At 50.5% G+C, this 15,200-nt stretch overlaps 2 protein-coding genes and 1 pseudogene across 2 annotated transcripts; 2 read left to right on the top strand and 1 right to left on the bottom strand.

The window, feature by feature from the left end:
• Positions 1 to 1,194, top strand: LOC136483940 (uncharacterized; annotated as a pseudogene).
• Positions 1,195 to 2,871: 1,677 nt separating this feature from the next.
• On the top strand, positions 2,872 to 4,144 carry LOC136484214 (uncharacterized). Its single transcript, XM_066481439.1, has one exon. It carries the CDS (start codon positions 3,282 to 3,284, stop codon positions 3,936 to 3,938), a length of 657 nt encoding a protein of 218 aa, XP_066337536.1. The 5' UTR covers positions 2,872 to 3,281; the 3' UTR covers positions 3,939 to 4,144.
• A 128-nt stretch (positions 4,145 to 4,272) lies between these two features.
• Positions 4,273 to 7,956, bottom strand: LOC136484213 (mitochondrial uncoupling protein 1-like). The gene is made up of 9 exons (XM_066481437.1): positions 7,615 to 7,956; positions 7,200 to 7,430; positions 6,977 to 7,055; positions 6,678 to 6,811; positions 6,462 to 6,560; positions 6,272 to 6,376; positions 5,623 to 5,697; positions 4,841 to 4,927; positions 4,273 to 4,727 (listed from the first exon to the last, which is right to left on the bottom strand). Exons 1-9 carry the CDS (start codon positions 7,696 to 7,698, stop codon positions 4,692 to 4,694), a joined length of 930 nt encoding a protein of 309 aa, XP_066337534.1. The 5' UTR covers positions 7,699 to 7,956; the 3' UTR covers positions 4,273 to 4,691.
• Between the last annotated feature and the right edge of the window lie 7,244 nt (positions 7,957 to 15,200).

Raw genomic sequence — 15,200 nt, 5'->3', positions numbered from 1 at the left:
ATGAAATTAGGCCACAGAACACCGCGGACCGGTTGCAGCCGGTTGAGGAGAGAGAACAGCGGTGAAATGACATTCTTACCCCTATCGCTTTCTTCTTCCTCTCCCTTTCTCTTTTTTTTCTGTTTCGCGGCAAACCGAACGAGGTGGAGGGGGAGCTTCTGACCCGCAAAGCAAGCAAAGACAACAAGCGCAGCCCAGCCCAGCGTCCCCGCGCACACACGCGCCGAGGCCGAGGGCAGGGTGGCCGTGGCCCCGCCGGACCCATGGGGGGGCTGCTACTCCGCCTTCGCTTGCTCGTGGAAGCTGCGCGGCCGAATCTCCTTCGTCCTCCCCGTCACCGAGCGCGACCGCGACGACCGCTCCAGCGATGGCGGCGCCAGGTCCGCCGCGTCCGCCACGCCGTCCTCGTCCCCGCGCAAGAACGCCGCCGCCGCAGCGTTGGCGCCACCGGGCTCGTCGTGCGCGCCGCCCGTCTTCTTCCGTCTAATGCTGCGGCTCGCGCTGCCCGCGCCGCCCGGGCCGCTGACGCTGCAGTAGCAGCACTTCCACCACCACTACCTCCACCAAGCCGCGGCCGCCACGCTGCAGGCCTTGTTCCCGTCGTCGGTGCCGGTGCCGGCACCGCCGGACCTCGCGCTGCCGTACCACGCCATGCCTAACGTCGCCGTCGCCGCCCCGCCCCCATGGCTCGACACGCGCGCCGGCTCCGAGACGCCGCCGCGCACGGACGACTTCGGCATCGGCCTCGGCGTCGGTTACATGCCCAGGAGCGTCGGGGGTAGCGGCAGCGGCAGCATCGGGCGGAAGCGGTTTCGGACCAAGTTCACGCCCAAGCAGAAGGAGCGGATGCACGAGTTTGCGGAGAAGTAGGGCTAGCGCATCCAGCGGAACGACGATGGTGCCCTGGACCGCTTCTGCAACGAGATCGGGGTCAAGCGCCAGGTGCTCAAGGTGTGGATGCACAACCACAAGAACCAGCTCGCCTCCACCTGCGCCGCTGCTCTAGGTGTTCAGCAGAACGACGCGACAACGCCCTTTGGTTTGCTTGGTAGGAGACCGGTCGTTCCTCCGCACTGCTGTTTGCTTGAACTGTGGGGCAGGAAACAGAAAAAAGAGAAAGGGAGAAAGGAAGAAGAAAGCGGCAAGGGCAAGAATGTCATTTCACCGTTGTTCTCTCTCCTCAACCGGCTATAACCGGTCCGCAGTGTCCTGTGGCCTAATTTCACCGAACCAGAGTGTCTTCTTGCAAAATGCTCTAAAGTGGATGTCCGTCAGCGAAGGACCATCACTTTGGATGTCCAACAGACAATTGTGCCTTTATTTTATTATAGAAATCAGCTCCAAATAGATAGGTATTGTCTGAAAGGATTTGTTCCATGGGCAAGCTGGGGTGACAAGCGCAGGACCGGGTGTACCTATGGCTCCATGTGCTCTCGTTCTTCGGCGAGTAGGAAAGGATCAAGGCACACAATTGCAGCTCATCCTTGAGCTTCGTGAAATCATACTCTGCTGACAGCACCATCTTCCTGCAGGAAAGAAGAGACCCTATTTGGAGTTGGAATTTCTTCTTTCCGGTGCATGGGGCTTGCAGTACTCATCAATTGAACGCAAGGTGAATCCTTTAGTTAATGCCTGTTTCGTTCCTTGCATCGAATTTTAGTTCCTGTCGTATTAGATATTTGACACATGCATGTAGTATTAAATATAGACTAAAAAAATAACTAATTACACAGATTACGACTAATTTGCGAGACAATTTTTTTAAGCCTAATTAATCTATGATTTGATAATGTGGTGCTACAGTAAATATGTGCTAATGACGAGTTAATTAGGCTTAATAAATTCGTCTCGTAAATTAGTCTCCATCTATGTAATTAGTTTTATAATTAACTCATGTTTAGTCCTTTTAATTAGCATCCGAACGTACGATATAACATGATTGAAATTTAATCCGTAGAACCAAACGCCCCTTAAGCATACATACTGTGAGTGACAGCTGACAGCATGGGCGTACCTGGAGTTCCATGCGGTAAGTAGGTCAGGACAAAGTATGAGTAGTGCCGCCATGTTTAGTTCCCTAAATTCTAGAATTTGGCACTATGTAAAAAGAAGATTTCTCGTTATATTAAACTTACGGTACATGTATAGAGTACTAAATGTTGACGAAATCAAAAACTAATTGTACAGTTTAGTTGTACTTTACGAGATGAACGTTTTAAGTCTAATTAGTCAACGATGGGACAACTATTATCAAATAAAAAAAAATACTACAGTGTTCAACAGTGCCTCTACAGTACCTAGGATTCTGGCGACGCCGAATCCGGGGCCGAACTAAACACGGCCTTGGTGTGCCTCATGAGATGAGTAGGGGATAGCGGGGCATCCCTTGCGTTGCAGCAGGGCTATGTTTAGTCGGAGGGAAAGTTGGAATTTAGGTACTGTAGTATTTTTGTTTTTTTATAAATAGTGTTTGATCATGGACTAATTAGGTTCAAAACGTTCGTCTCGTGATTTTCAACCAAATCGTGCAATTAGTTTTTTTTCGTCTACATTTACTATTTCCTGCACGTATCGCAAGATTCGATGTGACGAGTACTGTAGCACTTTTTTGAACTCTTTTTGAACTGAACAAGCGCTAGGCATCCTGGGCAGGATCTCGGCGGAGATGGCGAGCTTGTGGTCTCTGCACCACAAGTACCTTGTGTGGTGAGGCGGCTCCGGATGTTGGGAATTGGAATCGTCATCTTCTAGTGAGCAGAATTGTGTTGGGAGCAAGAACCCCACCTCATCACTGCGAATGGAACGGAATGGAATTATTAACTTAAGTCGGGTTCTCATACAAGTATCGATCTAGTATCATACTCTGGTTTGGGAACTGGAATCAAGAAACGGACAAAGAAAAGTGGCTAGGAAAGAAGCAAACATGAGGGGGTCGTCGTGGAGGATTCGCTGCAAGCGGTGGACCAGATCTTGGGCGAGCTGTTCCTCCCCTCCTTCCTGGTGCTCCCCTGCTGATTCTTGTTCTTGTTGTAGTTCCATTGGGTCTCTGGCTTGTCTCTGTTTGTTCTGGGGATAATTTGGATCAGAGCGGGCAGCGACGGGGCAGCGTCAAGTTGGGCAGGAAGCAGCGCCAGCCATGGCGGCGGCGGCGGCTCCTCTGAATCCGATTCCGACGGACCTAAATCTAAAGCGAGGAGAAACAGGAACAGTGACTGACATAACGGCGGGGCAAAAACGTTATATCATACTACATTGATCGCTTTGCAGTTGCGGCAGCTGACATGTGGGCCCACCCCTTTGTCCTGCTCCGGCTCCTCCCCACCCCATTTTTTAGGGGCTCCCAAGTTCCCAACCAAGGGGAAGAAGGGATAGGCAAACTGCTGACTGCAAGCAAAGGGGGAGGCATGGCGGCTTCTGATAACCATGACCTGAAGGCGTTGCTGCAGGTAAGGGTGAGCGATGAGGATGGCGCGCTGGTGGACGCGCTGAACCGACGAGCTGCTGTTGCTGCCGCTGCCACCGTCGCGCGGGGGGAGCCCAGCCCCAGCTTCTTCGAGGGGTTCGCGCTGCAGGGGATCCGCGTGGAGAGCATCCGCCCGGGCCACATCCTCTGCTCCTTCACGGTCCCCGCACGCCTCACCGCCGGCGACAATCACATAGCCCCCGGCGCCGTGGTGGCCCTGGTGGACGAGATCGGCTCCGCCGCCTCCGTGTCCGACGGCCACCACCTCAAGGTCTCCGTCGACATGTCCGTCAACTTCGTCGACCTCGCCGCCGCCGCGCCCGGGGACGCCCTCCGCATCACCGCCAGAGCGCTCGGACACAAGGGCGCCTACTCTGGCACGCACGTCCTCGTCGCCAACGCCGCCACGGGGCAGGTCGTCGCCGAGGGGAGGCACTCGCTCTTCGGCAAGATGAAGATCAGGAGCAACATCTGAATTGGAGTACTGCTTCCTTCTCCAAATCACGAGGGCACACTGCTGTGTTTGTTGTTGTATGCTCTGCTTCTCCTTGTGCGTAGCACCATAGCAGCATCTGCTTGCTTCTTCAGTAAAAACAGCTGCATTATGTTTATTTGTCTAAGTACAATAACAAAGACAAGCAGCATCTGCTCCCACACGATCAATGAATCCACTATCATTCATTCTCATGATATCACATAACAATCAAGCACTGCAGAGTGCAGACCATTTATCACCTGGATTACCCTTCACACACATTGATCGTCATACCGATCAAAGCATTTCGGTACAAGTACAGAAAAACAAAACATTAAATCGATTCGAAATATGCACCAGATGCTCATCATTAACAGGCCCCCCATCGAACTACAGCAGTTCAAGTTCCAACATTCACCACATATTGTTTACTCACATCTGTTTGCTAGTTGTGAATTTATTCGTTCAGGGATCATGCAACTGCCCGCTGTGATTTAAGCCATATTCGCTTGTCTTATGAGCCGTACTGTTTCAGCAAAGGAATAATATTTTTCTCTCATAATAAATCAGCGAACAATACTTTCAGCCATGGCTTTTCAGTGAAGCGAACAGGACCTTATTCTCGCAATTGAGGTGTCAGATTTGTCCTTGTTCCCCAATTCTTCAGGGGAAGGTGTCAATTTTTTTTCCCTTTTGTCTATAGAAGAAAAACTGTGCGTCATTGTACGCCACCTGGCTGCAAAACCTCTATCTTCAGCTTGCCGGTTTCCTCACAAACAGCTTTTGAACCTGACAAGATCAACAAACAATGTGTTAATATTGGATTGATCAAGCTCAAATACTTCCACTCTGCTGAATATCTGGTGGAGAGAGAGAGAACATGGGGGTTCATTTTCATTTACCTGCTCTAATGTCAAGAACATAATCACATTCCAAGATCCCAGTCTTGCAAAGTTTGGCAGGAAGCCTTTGTAAAATGCCAAAGGGCCCTGCAGAGTAAACCAATCATTAGCTAATGCCTGCCTCCTGGAATTCATTGTACACTAACCACGTACAATAGAGTAGCTCTATATCATAAACAGATTTTTCAGTTCCCGGTCAATACAACTAAATTGACAAATCAAAGTTCAAATATGCTGCAGCAACTCTGGAAGGTACAACAATAATGGTGCAAAAGGAAGAAAAATTCAGTATATTCTGAAGAACAAATTTACCTAGACCAGAGATTAGTTGCACCATGCTAGGGCACAAAAGGCAACTCCTATGTGCTGTCAAGAAACAAAATGGACACTACATAGTGGAATAAGACAGTGCACGACTCAACACACTTTGAGTACGGAGACAGATTCTTGTTCAATCAGGTCAAATTCTCTAAAAAGGAAAAACTGCCTAAGGCAGGTCTGGGAAGGGGAAAAAAAACTGCTCCTAGAATGTCAAATATTGAGAAAATGCCACATGGTTATCACCATGATACAGTGAATACTATTATCAGGTCAAATAAACTCCAAGAGAGGCCTGGTGATGAACGCATTACATGCTATATGATTTTTTATGGGATTACACCTTATATTCTTACTGCAACTATTAGATGTGTTCAGTGGAAGGTCATATCTGTATATTTTCTGCACATCTAAATTTGAACCCAGAATCATAACATGAGTAGCAGTGTGGAACTGAGACATACATCATTCTTAAGTGTCTTCACAAAACAATCGAGAGTGCTTTTGTAGGCTGAGTCACCCATCATTCTCGACTTAACCTGCAAGAAGGTAACTGTTTATCAGTCTCAGTTGCACTTGAGGAAGGTAGAAACTTCATCTACAGGCAGAGACTGAAGCCATTATTTCAGAGTCCAATAATTTTTCAATAACACAGAATATTCCAGGGATATGACCACAACAAAGTACTAGATAACTTCCAGAGAAGTAACAAGCATCCAAGGCCACAAGTTAGAATCCGCGCATGAAAAGCAGAGTTAAATTGTAACTTTGTAAGAGTGGACCTCACAAAAAGAGGAAAGAGGGAAAACAATAGCTATGGTGGAAGACTACGATCGATCCAAATTCTGAACCTGTGGCATCAAGGGACAGTCTAAGCTGAATTTTCTTGGTGGGAATTTGGCATACAGTCTGAATAGGTTAACCGGCAAGGGTACAAAAGAGAGACTGGCAATGTTTTATCATGCACAGCATGTCCTCAGTTTAATACTGGGAGTTGATATACCATAGAAAGTATCAGTAGGAAGAAATAATTAAAGGTTGGACAGACAAGAAACAATGTTTGACTACACTGCCACAAAAGGGAAATGAACTGAGCACCAGAGGACATCTTACCACATCAACTGGGGAACCAACACAAACAGCAAAGAAGCCAGCACCAAGACCAGCAAAGAGGTGGGTGACCACATCATCTTTGAACCCAGGGAGTTTCAAAATTGTCTGCAGCAAAGACAGTTTGTATAGGCAAGTGAATGAAAGAGCCAATGGAGTTATTTGAGGAGAATTTAAAAGAAGCACACAACACCTGCTTGACTTCATCATAACTGGCCAACTCAGCAGCATTGATGATAGCATTCCGCGCTACATTTGGTCCTAGGCCAGTCCACAGAGCGGCAATCCCTTCCTAAGGATGAGCCAAGCACATCACACATATAATAAGAGCCAACCTCTAATTTTATTGATTGGTAGCAAAATAAAGCAAGCGAAGGGTTAGCAGGGACAAGAGCATGCGGGCGCAGACCTGTCTAGCAATCTTGGAATAAGCATCCATTGCGCCAGTGTAGCGGCGTGGCACACCAGGCGCAAGCTTGCCCTCAGCCTGGAGCCTGACCTTGACAAGGTCAGTGGGGTTGGCGATGCTGATAGCAATGGCACCTTCGATTTTGAAGAGGATTGCTTAGTTAATGCCAGGTGTGAAATTTTGGCGTGTACATGAATCTATGAGAAGAGTAATAACGGATGAATGGAAGAAATAGTGGATGAAGATGAACACAACATCTGGTCAGGTCTGGGAGCCTATCCATCATATTCCTACCATACCAGTTGTGAAGCCGGCGGCTATCTTCTTGGACAAAGGGACATCTCCAACATGGTCTTTGCCGACGTAGAAGGATTTGACCTGTAATGTAAGGCAAGTGGTTGGTTGGATTGGCATTGGAAATTAGCAATGAATAGTTGATTGGAGGGAACGAAATGTATCAGCTTTTAATCAATTAATGAGAGAATAGATACTACTAGTTGATTGAGGAGGTGAGGACAGTACAGGCTCGTAGAGGCCAATGCGGAGGCCCCCGTAGATGCACTGTCGATGGAGGCCCGGGACGATTCCCTTCCATAGCGCTGCGGCGCCTTCCTCCCTAGCGATGGTGGCGGCGGTTCCGAGCAGGCCGCGGTACTTGGGGAGCGCTGGCGCGGCGTCCCCGGCGGCAGCGGCGACGACGTTCTTCTGAAGCTGGAGCCTGACCTTGGCGGTGTCGAGAGGGATGGTGCATATCTGCGAGCGAGAAGATGCAACAAATTAAAGGGGATGGGATGGGATGGGCGGCGTGATCCTCCTTGGAATCTGGAGGGTCTCGGCGGCGGCAAGGAAAAGGAAATGGAAGGGAGCAAGCCAGATTTGGGGGCGATCGCGATCCAGCAGCGGGGGAGATGGGAAACAGGTGGGAGACGGTACATACCTCTGCGAAGCATGCTGCGATGGCGCTGGCGGTGAAGCGGCCGGCGAAGGAGATGTCGACCTTGGAGCCGTGGTCCCCTGGCATGGCTGCTGCGGGGCGAGGACGAGGGGGAGGGGGAGGGGGAGGGGGAGGCGAGGAAAGCGAACAAGGCGAAGGAGACGAACCGGGGGATGCAGTGGAGTGCTGTGGCTCCCGGCTCCCGCACCCCGCAGCCAGCAACACCAAGCAAGCACACAAGCCAAGGGCTGCGGCCGGCGGCGGGCAGGGCTGGAGAAAAAAAGGGTGGCAAAAGCAGAGGCAGAGCAGAGGAGAGTTCGGACTTCGGATGCGGACGCGGACGGAAATCATCAATCAACAACAAGACAAAGTTGGTGCGGCGCCTCGGGCTCGGCTTTCGGCTCGCCCAACAGAATTTCCTCCTTTTTCTTTCTTTCTTTCTTTTCCTTTCCTTTTTTCAGTTATAATTCTTATTTAGCGCAGAAAGTTAAATAGATCATGTATAAATTATCTTCGTCGGTAAGTCAGATTTTTTTTGGAAGCATATTTTTATTTATAAGATTTTTTTAAGAAAATAAACCTTTTTCCTGTGGATTAGAGTATACATTCTACTAGAGAAATGCTCTCATAAAGCAATTTAATTCTAATTCATCATCGGAAGGGCATGTTTGGTATAATTCTTGGCTCTAGGTTCTTGATTTTTTTTCGTGCAGTGATTCTAGTGGGGTAGCAGGGTGGCTAGCAAGCAAGAATTGATTTTAGAGTAACTAGAAGAAAAAAATTTAGCTGCTAACTATTAGAGTAAATGGAAAATTAATTTTTATCTGCTGTCCACTAGAACTGTGCATGGGTTTTGTTGTTTAGTTCAGAAGAATTAATCAATTCCTATGGAAAATCCGACCCGCTCAAAAAGAAAAAAGGCACTGCCAAATAAAATGGCCTCAAAATGTTTTTCTGAAACGTTTGTACAAGCAATGGGCATCGAAATCGGAGGATAATGGAGATGACTCAGGCGCGCATCAACTCAACTCCAAGTAGTCGTCGAGTCGACATTATTATATATTCTCCTGAAAGTCAAAGAAGATGAGCGAGGATTCCGAACAAGTCATCATCGATCAGCTACTGAATTTCTGAATCCCAATGGTTAGGTGATGATGGAGTACACGGCTGTTCCTCTCATTTCCGGCCCGGACGGATTCCTTTTGTCCCTTTTGTTTTTTCTCTGTGCTCCGTGATTCATTCATCACAATTCACAACACAGGAGCCTGAAGAAGGTTGGCAGGAACCAGAGGATGCCATGCCATGCTATTGCTGGCCAAGTAGGCAAGCCAGAATATACATTTGTATTTAGCAGTAATAAAATTATTATTAGCTTGCGGTTGCCCTTCTCATCATCGATACACATTCAGCCACCACTCAGCACAAGACAGTTTTCATTTTGGAACCTGGTTGATTGATGATGACAAGTCTGGGACGGTCGTTCATGGGCCTATTTAATGGGCCGGGCCAGGCCATGCAAGGCCGCGAATCTATGAATGGATCGCGTGCCGTGGGTCATGAGGGACAGGGACCCCACAGGGACGGACGTCTTCCTCCTCCTTGACTCCTTCCCCCAATCTGCCGAGTCGAGCCTGTTTGAATAATTCCTGAACACATAGTCTATACTTAGCTAGGATAGAGATCAAGCGGACTAGCGTTGTGCCTGTGCGTGGCTAGCGCGCACGGTGACCAAGCTGTGCATGTCCTGCGGCACGTCCCATGCCGCAACTGACTCGGCCATTGCTGGCCATGTAAACCTGCATGTAATGACTTTTTAATGCGAGTTCAATCAACAGAAAAGCTGCCGCTTTGAAGCACCAAAATCACTTGTGTTCCACCTGTGTTTGCGTGCGTTCATCCACTCTCTCTTGCTCTCGCTGTGATCGGGATTCTGTCAATTGGCATCGGAGCCAGGTCAGGCCACCACCATGTCGCAGTCGTCCAACAAGAAGGTGCTCCCTAGTGATGGCTCTGGCGAGAAGAAGAGCCATCCGTCCTCGTGCTCGCCATGACGTCGCGGCCACTCTCACTCGCGTCGATCGCGCACCCGGGACGCCGGGCCGCGCGTCACCGAGCGCATCATCCAGAGGCCGTCCGCCAACGTAGCGTGGCCGATGCTCACATAGACTAACTATCCGGAATGGACATCGGTGATGATGGTGAATTTCCAGACACTCGGCGTCTGGGACGTCGTTTGCACGGCGTTGGGAAGGAGCGCGACGACATCGACGACCACGATGATCGACAGGCGATGGCGGGTCTCCTGCGCTCGGTGCCCTCTGAGCTCTGGAGCACTCTCACCAGGAAGGACACAGTGCAGGAGGCCTGGGATACGGTTAAGAACATGCGGATCGGGGATGAGCGCGAGCGAAGCCATCGCGCAGCAGCTCCTCCGGGACTTCGGCAACATCACCTTCAAGGAAGGCGAGTCCGTCGACGAGTTCGGCATCCGCATCACCAACCTCACCAACAATCTTGGCTCCCTCGGCAACAACATCACCGACGCTGAGGTAGTAAAGAAGCTGCTGCAGGTGGTGCCCGATCGGCTGAATCCGGCAGCGGTCTACCTCGAGATGTTTCTCGACCTGAACAACGTCATGGTTGAGGAGGTGATCGGGAGGCTACGTGTCTTCGAGGAGCGCACCAAGCCGAAGCAGATCACGGACGCCATGGCGCGCCTGGTGCTCTGCGAGGAAGACTAGGAGGCGCGTCACAAGGCTCGCCGTGAGCAGGAGAGCTCTAGCGGCTCCGCGTCCTCCAGCACCCACGGGAAGCGCCGAGGGCGCGGTAGTGTAGGATCCTCATCGCATGATGGATGCGATGGCCAGAATGCGGGTGCCGGGAATGCTGGTGGCGGGAGGCCACCACCCGGCGATCGCTGCAAGAACTGCGGTAAAAGTGGCCACTAGGCCAAAGACTGCCGCGGGAAGAAGAAGGACGCGACCCACGTCGCACAGGCCGAAGAAGAATAAGGGGCGTTGATGTACATCGCGGCGGAAATTGAGGTAACCACGCCGCCAAAGTCCCCTTCACTTCCAAGGCTGGCGTCGCCTGTTGTCGATCCGCAGACCCGGGTCCACCTCGACGAACGCAAGGTCCTCCACCTCAAGAGCAAGGAAGAGAAGGAGGCCGTGGGACCTCACCGTTGGGTGTTCAACACCGGCACGATGAATCACATGACGGGGTCGTGGAATGTCTTCGCCGAGCTAAACACTGACGTCACTAGAACTATCAAGTTCGGTGATGGGTCGGTGGTCGCCATCGAAGGAATGGGCACCGTCCTCTTCTCCAGCAAGTCCGGGGAACATCATCGCCTTGATGGGGTCTACTACATCCCTTGCCTCACCACGAACATCATCAGCCTTGGCCACATGGATGAGTACGGGTTCCAGGTCAACATCGAGTCTGGCATCCTGCATCTCTACGATCTACGGCGACAACTCCTTGCGGAGGCTCTACTACCTCGACATGAACATCACCACCCCGGTGTGCCCCACCGCTCATGTCGGCGATGTCACTTGGCACTGGCATGAGCGGTACGGGCATCTCAACATCCAGACACTGCGCAAGCTGGGATGCGAGGAACTGGTGCAGGGGCTACCGGCGATCGATCACGATGATCAAGTCTGTGAAGACTGTGTCTTGGTGAAGCAGAAGCGCAAACTACCAGAGGCGGCTTCTTTGCCGAGTGCCTGAGGCACTCGGCAAAGGCCGATATACACTCGGCAAAGCCTTTGCTGAGTGTTACACTCGGCAAAGGGCGCTCGGTAAACAGTTTATCGACAAAGACCTCTTTACTGAGTGCCAATCCGACACTCGGCAAAGAAAAGTGGCCATGACGGCGAGCGCCACCGTGACGGCGGCTTTGCCGAGTGTCAAGGTCAAGCACTCGGCAAAGGTACCCGCTTTGCCGAGCGCCGTTGACTTAGACACTCGGCAAAGGTGGCCACTTTACCGAGTGTCGCCGACAAGACACTCGGCAAAGTGGCGACCTTTGCCGAGTGCCTGGCCCGTGGCACTCGGCAAACCTGTGATGTTTGCCGAGTGCAATGGCCATTGCACTCGACAAAGCATGTTCCCAGGTAGTTCCTAGATGGTCACTTTGCCGAGTGTCATGGCCATTGCACTCGGCAAAGTGACTGAAAACAACCTTTTTTATTTATTTTTACATCCCATCCAAACAAACAGAAGATATATATAACAAACATCACCAACATCACATATATATCACCAACACCACATATATATCACAAACGTCACATGTCTCATAATATATCACAAATAAGTTCACAAGCAATCCAAGTGCTCCATCATCCTCAACCACAATTGCAAATAGAAGTATCATTAACAACCACAAGTATCATCACTAATTTGGTGAAGGATTCGCTGAAGCATGAGGATCGTTCGATGCCGCCAATTGATTCTGCACAAAGGAGAAGAGATTACATGTGTGAGACAAGATAAATATATACCATACATGACTAAAACTTTCATACTCCACTAGGTTTGAATGTAAGCATGAACATACAAACTAAAACATTTATACTCACAGGAGTAGAATAGTGAGGAGGTGGAGGTGGAGGTGGAGCGAATAGCGAAGGTGGTGGAGCTACACCCATAGCGGCACCAAGACTTTGCATGTACTGAAGAATCTCCGCTATCCTCCACTGCTTGGCCTCCCGCTCGGCCTCCACCATCTCCATCTTCGCCTGCATCTGCTCCCGTATCCTCCTCTCTTGTTCCAGCTGGGCCTATAATATATTCACCCCAATGTTACAATAATGCAAAGGAAAGGTATGAAAAAACTAATGAACGACGAATAAACCAGGAATAACCTCGAGTGCCTCCACCCGGTGGTGTGAAGTGTCCTGCCGGGGTCGTATGGCGGGGCTCCTGCTCGTGCTGCTTGCTCGAATCTAGGAGAGACTGGGAGTAGCGGCCGAGTCGATTGTGTCGTCGCCAATCCTGTACCACCCATGCTTCTTGCCTCCGCCCACCCTCATGATGACTTCTCCATCAAGGTCCTCAGTGCTCGGATCGTACTCTGACCCATGGACCTCCCTTGCCATCGATGTGTACTCACTGAGGCGGTTATGGACGGTCGCATTGCTGTATGCCTCGGGCCCGTCCTCCGGGTTGTAGTTGACGTCGGACATCGCCTTACCCTTGTGGGCCATAGCAAATGCCTTGAAGATGGAGCAAGGCTGGCCACCACGTGACGCCGATTGCGAGAAAAAATGCAAGATGATTAGAAATCATGCAGAATTGAGCGTTAGAATAAATAAATGAATTTGCGTACCCATGTTTCTACGTATCCGCTAAGGCTATGGCTGCCTTGATGGTGTGCTGCAGGGACAACAAATTTTACTTGCTCCTTTAGCAGCCACGCCAAATGCCCGTTCCAAGAAAGCATCGGTCTTGTCGATCCATTCATTGGTGACCTGACCCTGACTTGCACAGCCCGTGTACCACGATTCTCCATCCTCTAACATATATAGCGATGAGTAATACAAACATCAATTGCATCTACACGATGTTCCTACTATCTAATAGGTGAGGATAGGTCCTAATCCCACATGAGGATGCGTATGTGGGGTTAGTTTCCATGGTCTACTCCTATCCGAGATAGAATTTTGGCAGCACCTCCCTGGTGTTCTCCAAATACACGTCCTACCAGGGAGAGTGTGTATCCGGAGAACAATAGGGAGATGATGTCGAAACTCTGTCTTGGATCGAAGCAGACCATGGAAACTAACCCCACCTACGCATCTGCGGGCTGTCCAAAAAACATGGACAATTCAAAACAAATATGGTTTTAGATATGGAAATATCTACATATTTCCAACCGTATCTCTTTTGAACGGGAGACGCCTAACTAGGTTACGTGATCTACGACCATGATACGGAAAGACGAGTTATACCTAGGGTGGCGGTGTAGTCAGGCTAGCGGGGGCGTGGCAGGTCGGTGCAGTGGTGAGGCGACGCGGTGCAGGCAGACCCGCAGTGGCGAGGAAGGCGATCGGGGTCGCCGAGGTACTCCGGCTCCGCTCAGACGGGCTCTTCTCTACAAAAAAAGAAACATAAAACTATCAATACAAAATTTCGGCAGCACCTCCCCTGCACGGTGAGGTTTCCAAAACCTACAAGAAAACTAATGGCACGATGGCCGACATGCACATATATATGAATGGCACGATGGCCGACATGCACAAGATTATATCCAATCACATATATATAACAATGTCACAACCACTCCTACCACTACCACCACTGCTACTCTACCACTACTACTACTGCAACTACTAGTAATGCTACGACGACGACGATGGTAGGGCATACCTAGTGGGCATCGTAGGGCGGTGGTGGTGAAGGGGCTAGGGCGCCGGTGGATAAGGCGACGGCTAGAGAAGCGTCGGAGATGGCGCGGGCGTGGGCGGGGGTGGGGGCGGCGGCGAGGCTGGCGCCTCCTTCTTCTTCCTCCTTCCTCCTTCCTCCTTCTCTTCCTCCTTCCTCCTCTCCTCCTCTCTTTCTCCTCCTCCTCCGGTGGCGCGGGCGGGGGTGGCAGTGGCAGGGCTGGCACGATGGCATGGGCGGGGGAGGCTGCGGGGCTGGTGTGGGCGCGGGCTAGGGCAGCGGCGGCGCTGCCACGGGCGGCGCGGGTGGGTTGGCGCGGGCCGGGGCTCGCGCGGCGGCGCTGGCGCGGCGCGGGCGGCGACGGCAGCGCGGGCGCGGGCGTGCGTGTGTGCATGCGTGCGGTGTGTGGGCCGGCTGGGCCGGGAGGTTAAATGCCTTGTTTGCCGAGTGCCCCTGATCTGGCACTCGGCAAAGTTTTTTTTAATTCTTTGCCGAGTGCCACCTGGCCAGGCACTCGGCAATGAGGGGTTTTTTAAAAAAAATCTTTGTCAAGTGCCATAGGTCCTGACACTCGACAAAGAGACTCCTTTGCCGAGTGTCATCTCCTGACACTCGACAAAGAGGCTCCTTTGCCGAGTGTCATTTTTTGACACTCGGCAAACCATTTTTTCACTTTTGACCTCTAAACTTTTTCTACAGTCCTCAGACAATACCTGGTACTCCATGTTCCAATGTGGCACATTTCTCGGACTTTTTCTATATTTCTTTAATTTACTTCATTTAATTGAATTTTCTTGGACAATTTAAATTATAACTGCTAGTCATTCGAATACTGAAAAAAATTAATGGAAAAATGATATTCATGTTATTTAGTATAATGTGAGACCGTATCCAGGAACAGACCACCAATTTCAAACATCTTGTTCACGAAACATGACCACGAACTTGTGGTCGAGTTGTTTTTAAATTTTATAAAAAGCAAACGAAGTCTGAAAATCATGAAACTTGTCAAGATGTCAAGATATCATATGTGGAGGCTGTGATAAAAAATTGTGGAGGTTTCACGCAAGTTGTCACATACGATGCTTGCAAACCGAAGTACCGTGCTAAGGAGGAGCTCGAGCTGGTCCATGGTGACCTCTGCGGCCCGATCTCACCACCGACCCCAGCTGAGAATGTTTACTTCTTGTTGCTTG

Source organism: Miscanthus floridulus, chromosome 9, assembly GCF_019320115.1.
Source record: "Miscanthus floridulus cultivar M001 chromosome 9, ASM1932011v1, whole genome shotgun sequence".
Lineage (NCBI taxonomy): Eukaryota > Viridiplantae > Streptophyta > Magnoliopsida > Poales > Poaceae > Miscanthus > Miscanthus floridulus.
The sequence above is the reverse complement of the archived record's forward strand: the minus strand, read 5'-3'. Positions and strand labels throughout refer to the sequence as shown.

Excerpts from the sequence above, each read along its gene's own strand:
- LOC136484214 (XM_066481439.1), top strand. The coding sequence starts at position 3,282 with ATGTGGGCCCACCCCTTTGTCCTGCTCCGGCTCCTCCCCACCCCATTT.
- LOC136484213 (XM_066481437.1), bottom strand. The coding sequence starts at position 7,698 with ATGCCAGGGGACCACGGCTCCAAGGTCGACATCTCCTTCGCCGGCCGC. Across the intron at positions 6,377-6,461 it reads GTTATGATGAAGTCAAGCAG|ACAATTTTGAAACTCCCTGG; the intron begins GTGTTGTGTGCT and ends TCTTTGCTGCAG. Across the intron at positions 4,928-5,622 it reads TGAAGACACTTAAGAATGAT|GGCCCTTTGGCATTTTACAA; the intron begins GTATGTCTCAGT and ends TTTACTCTGCAG.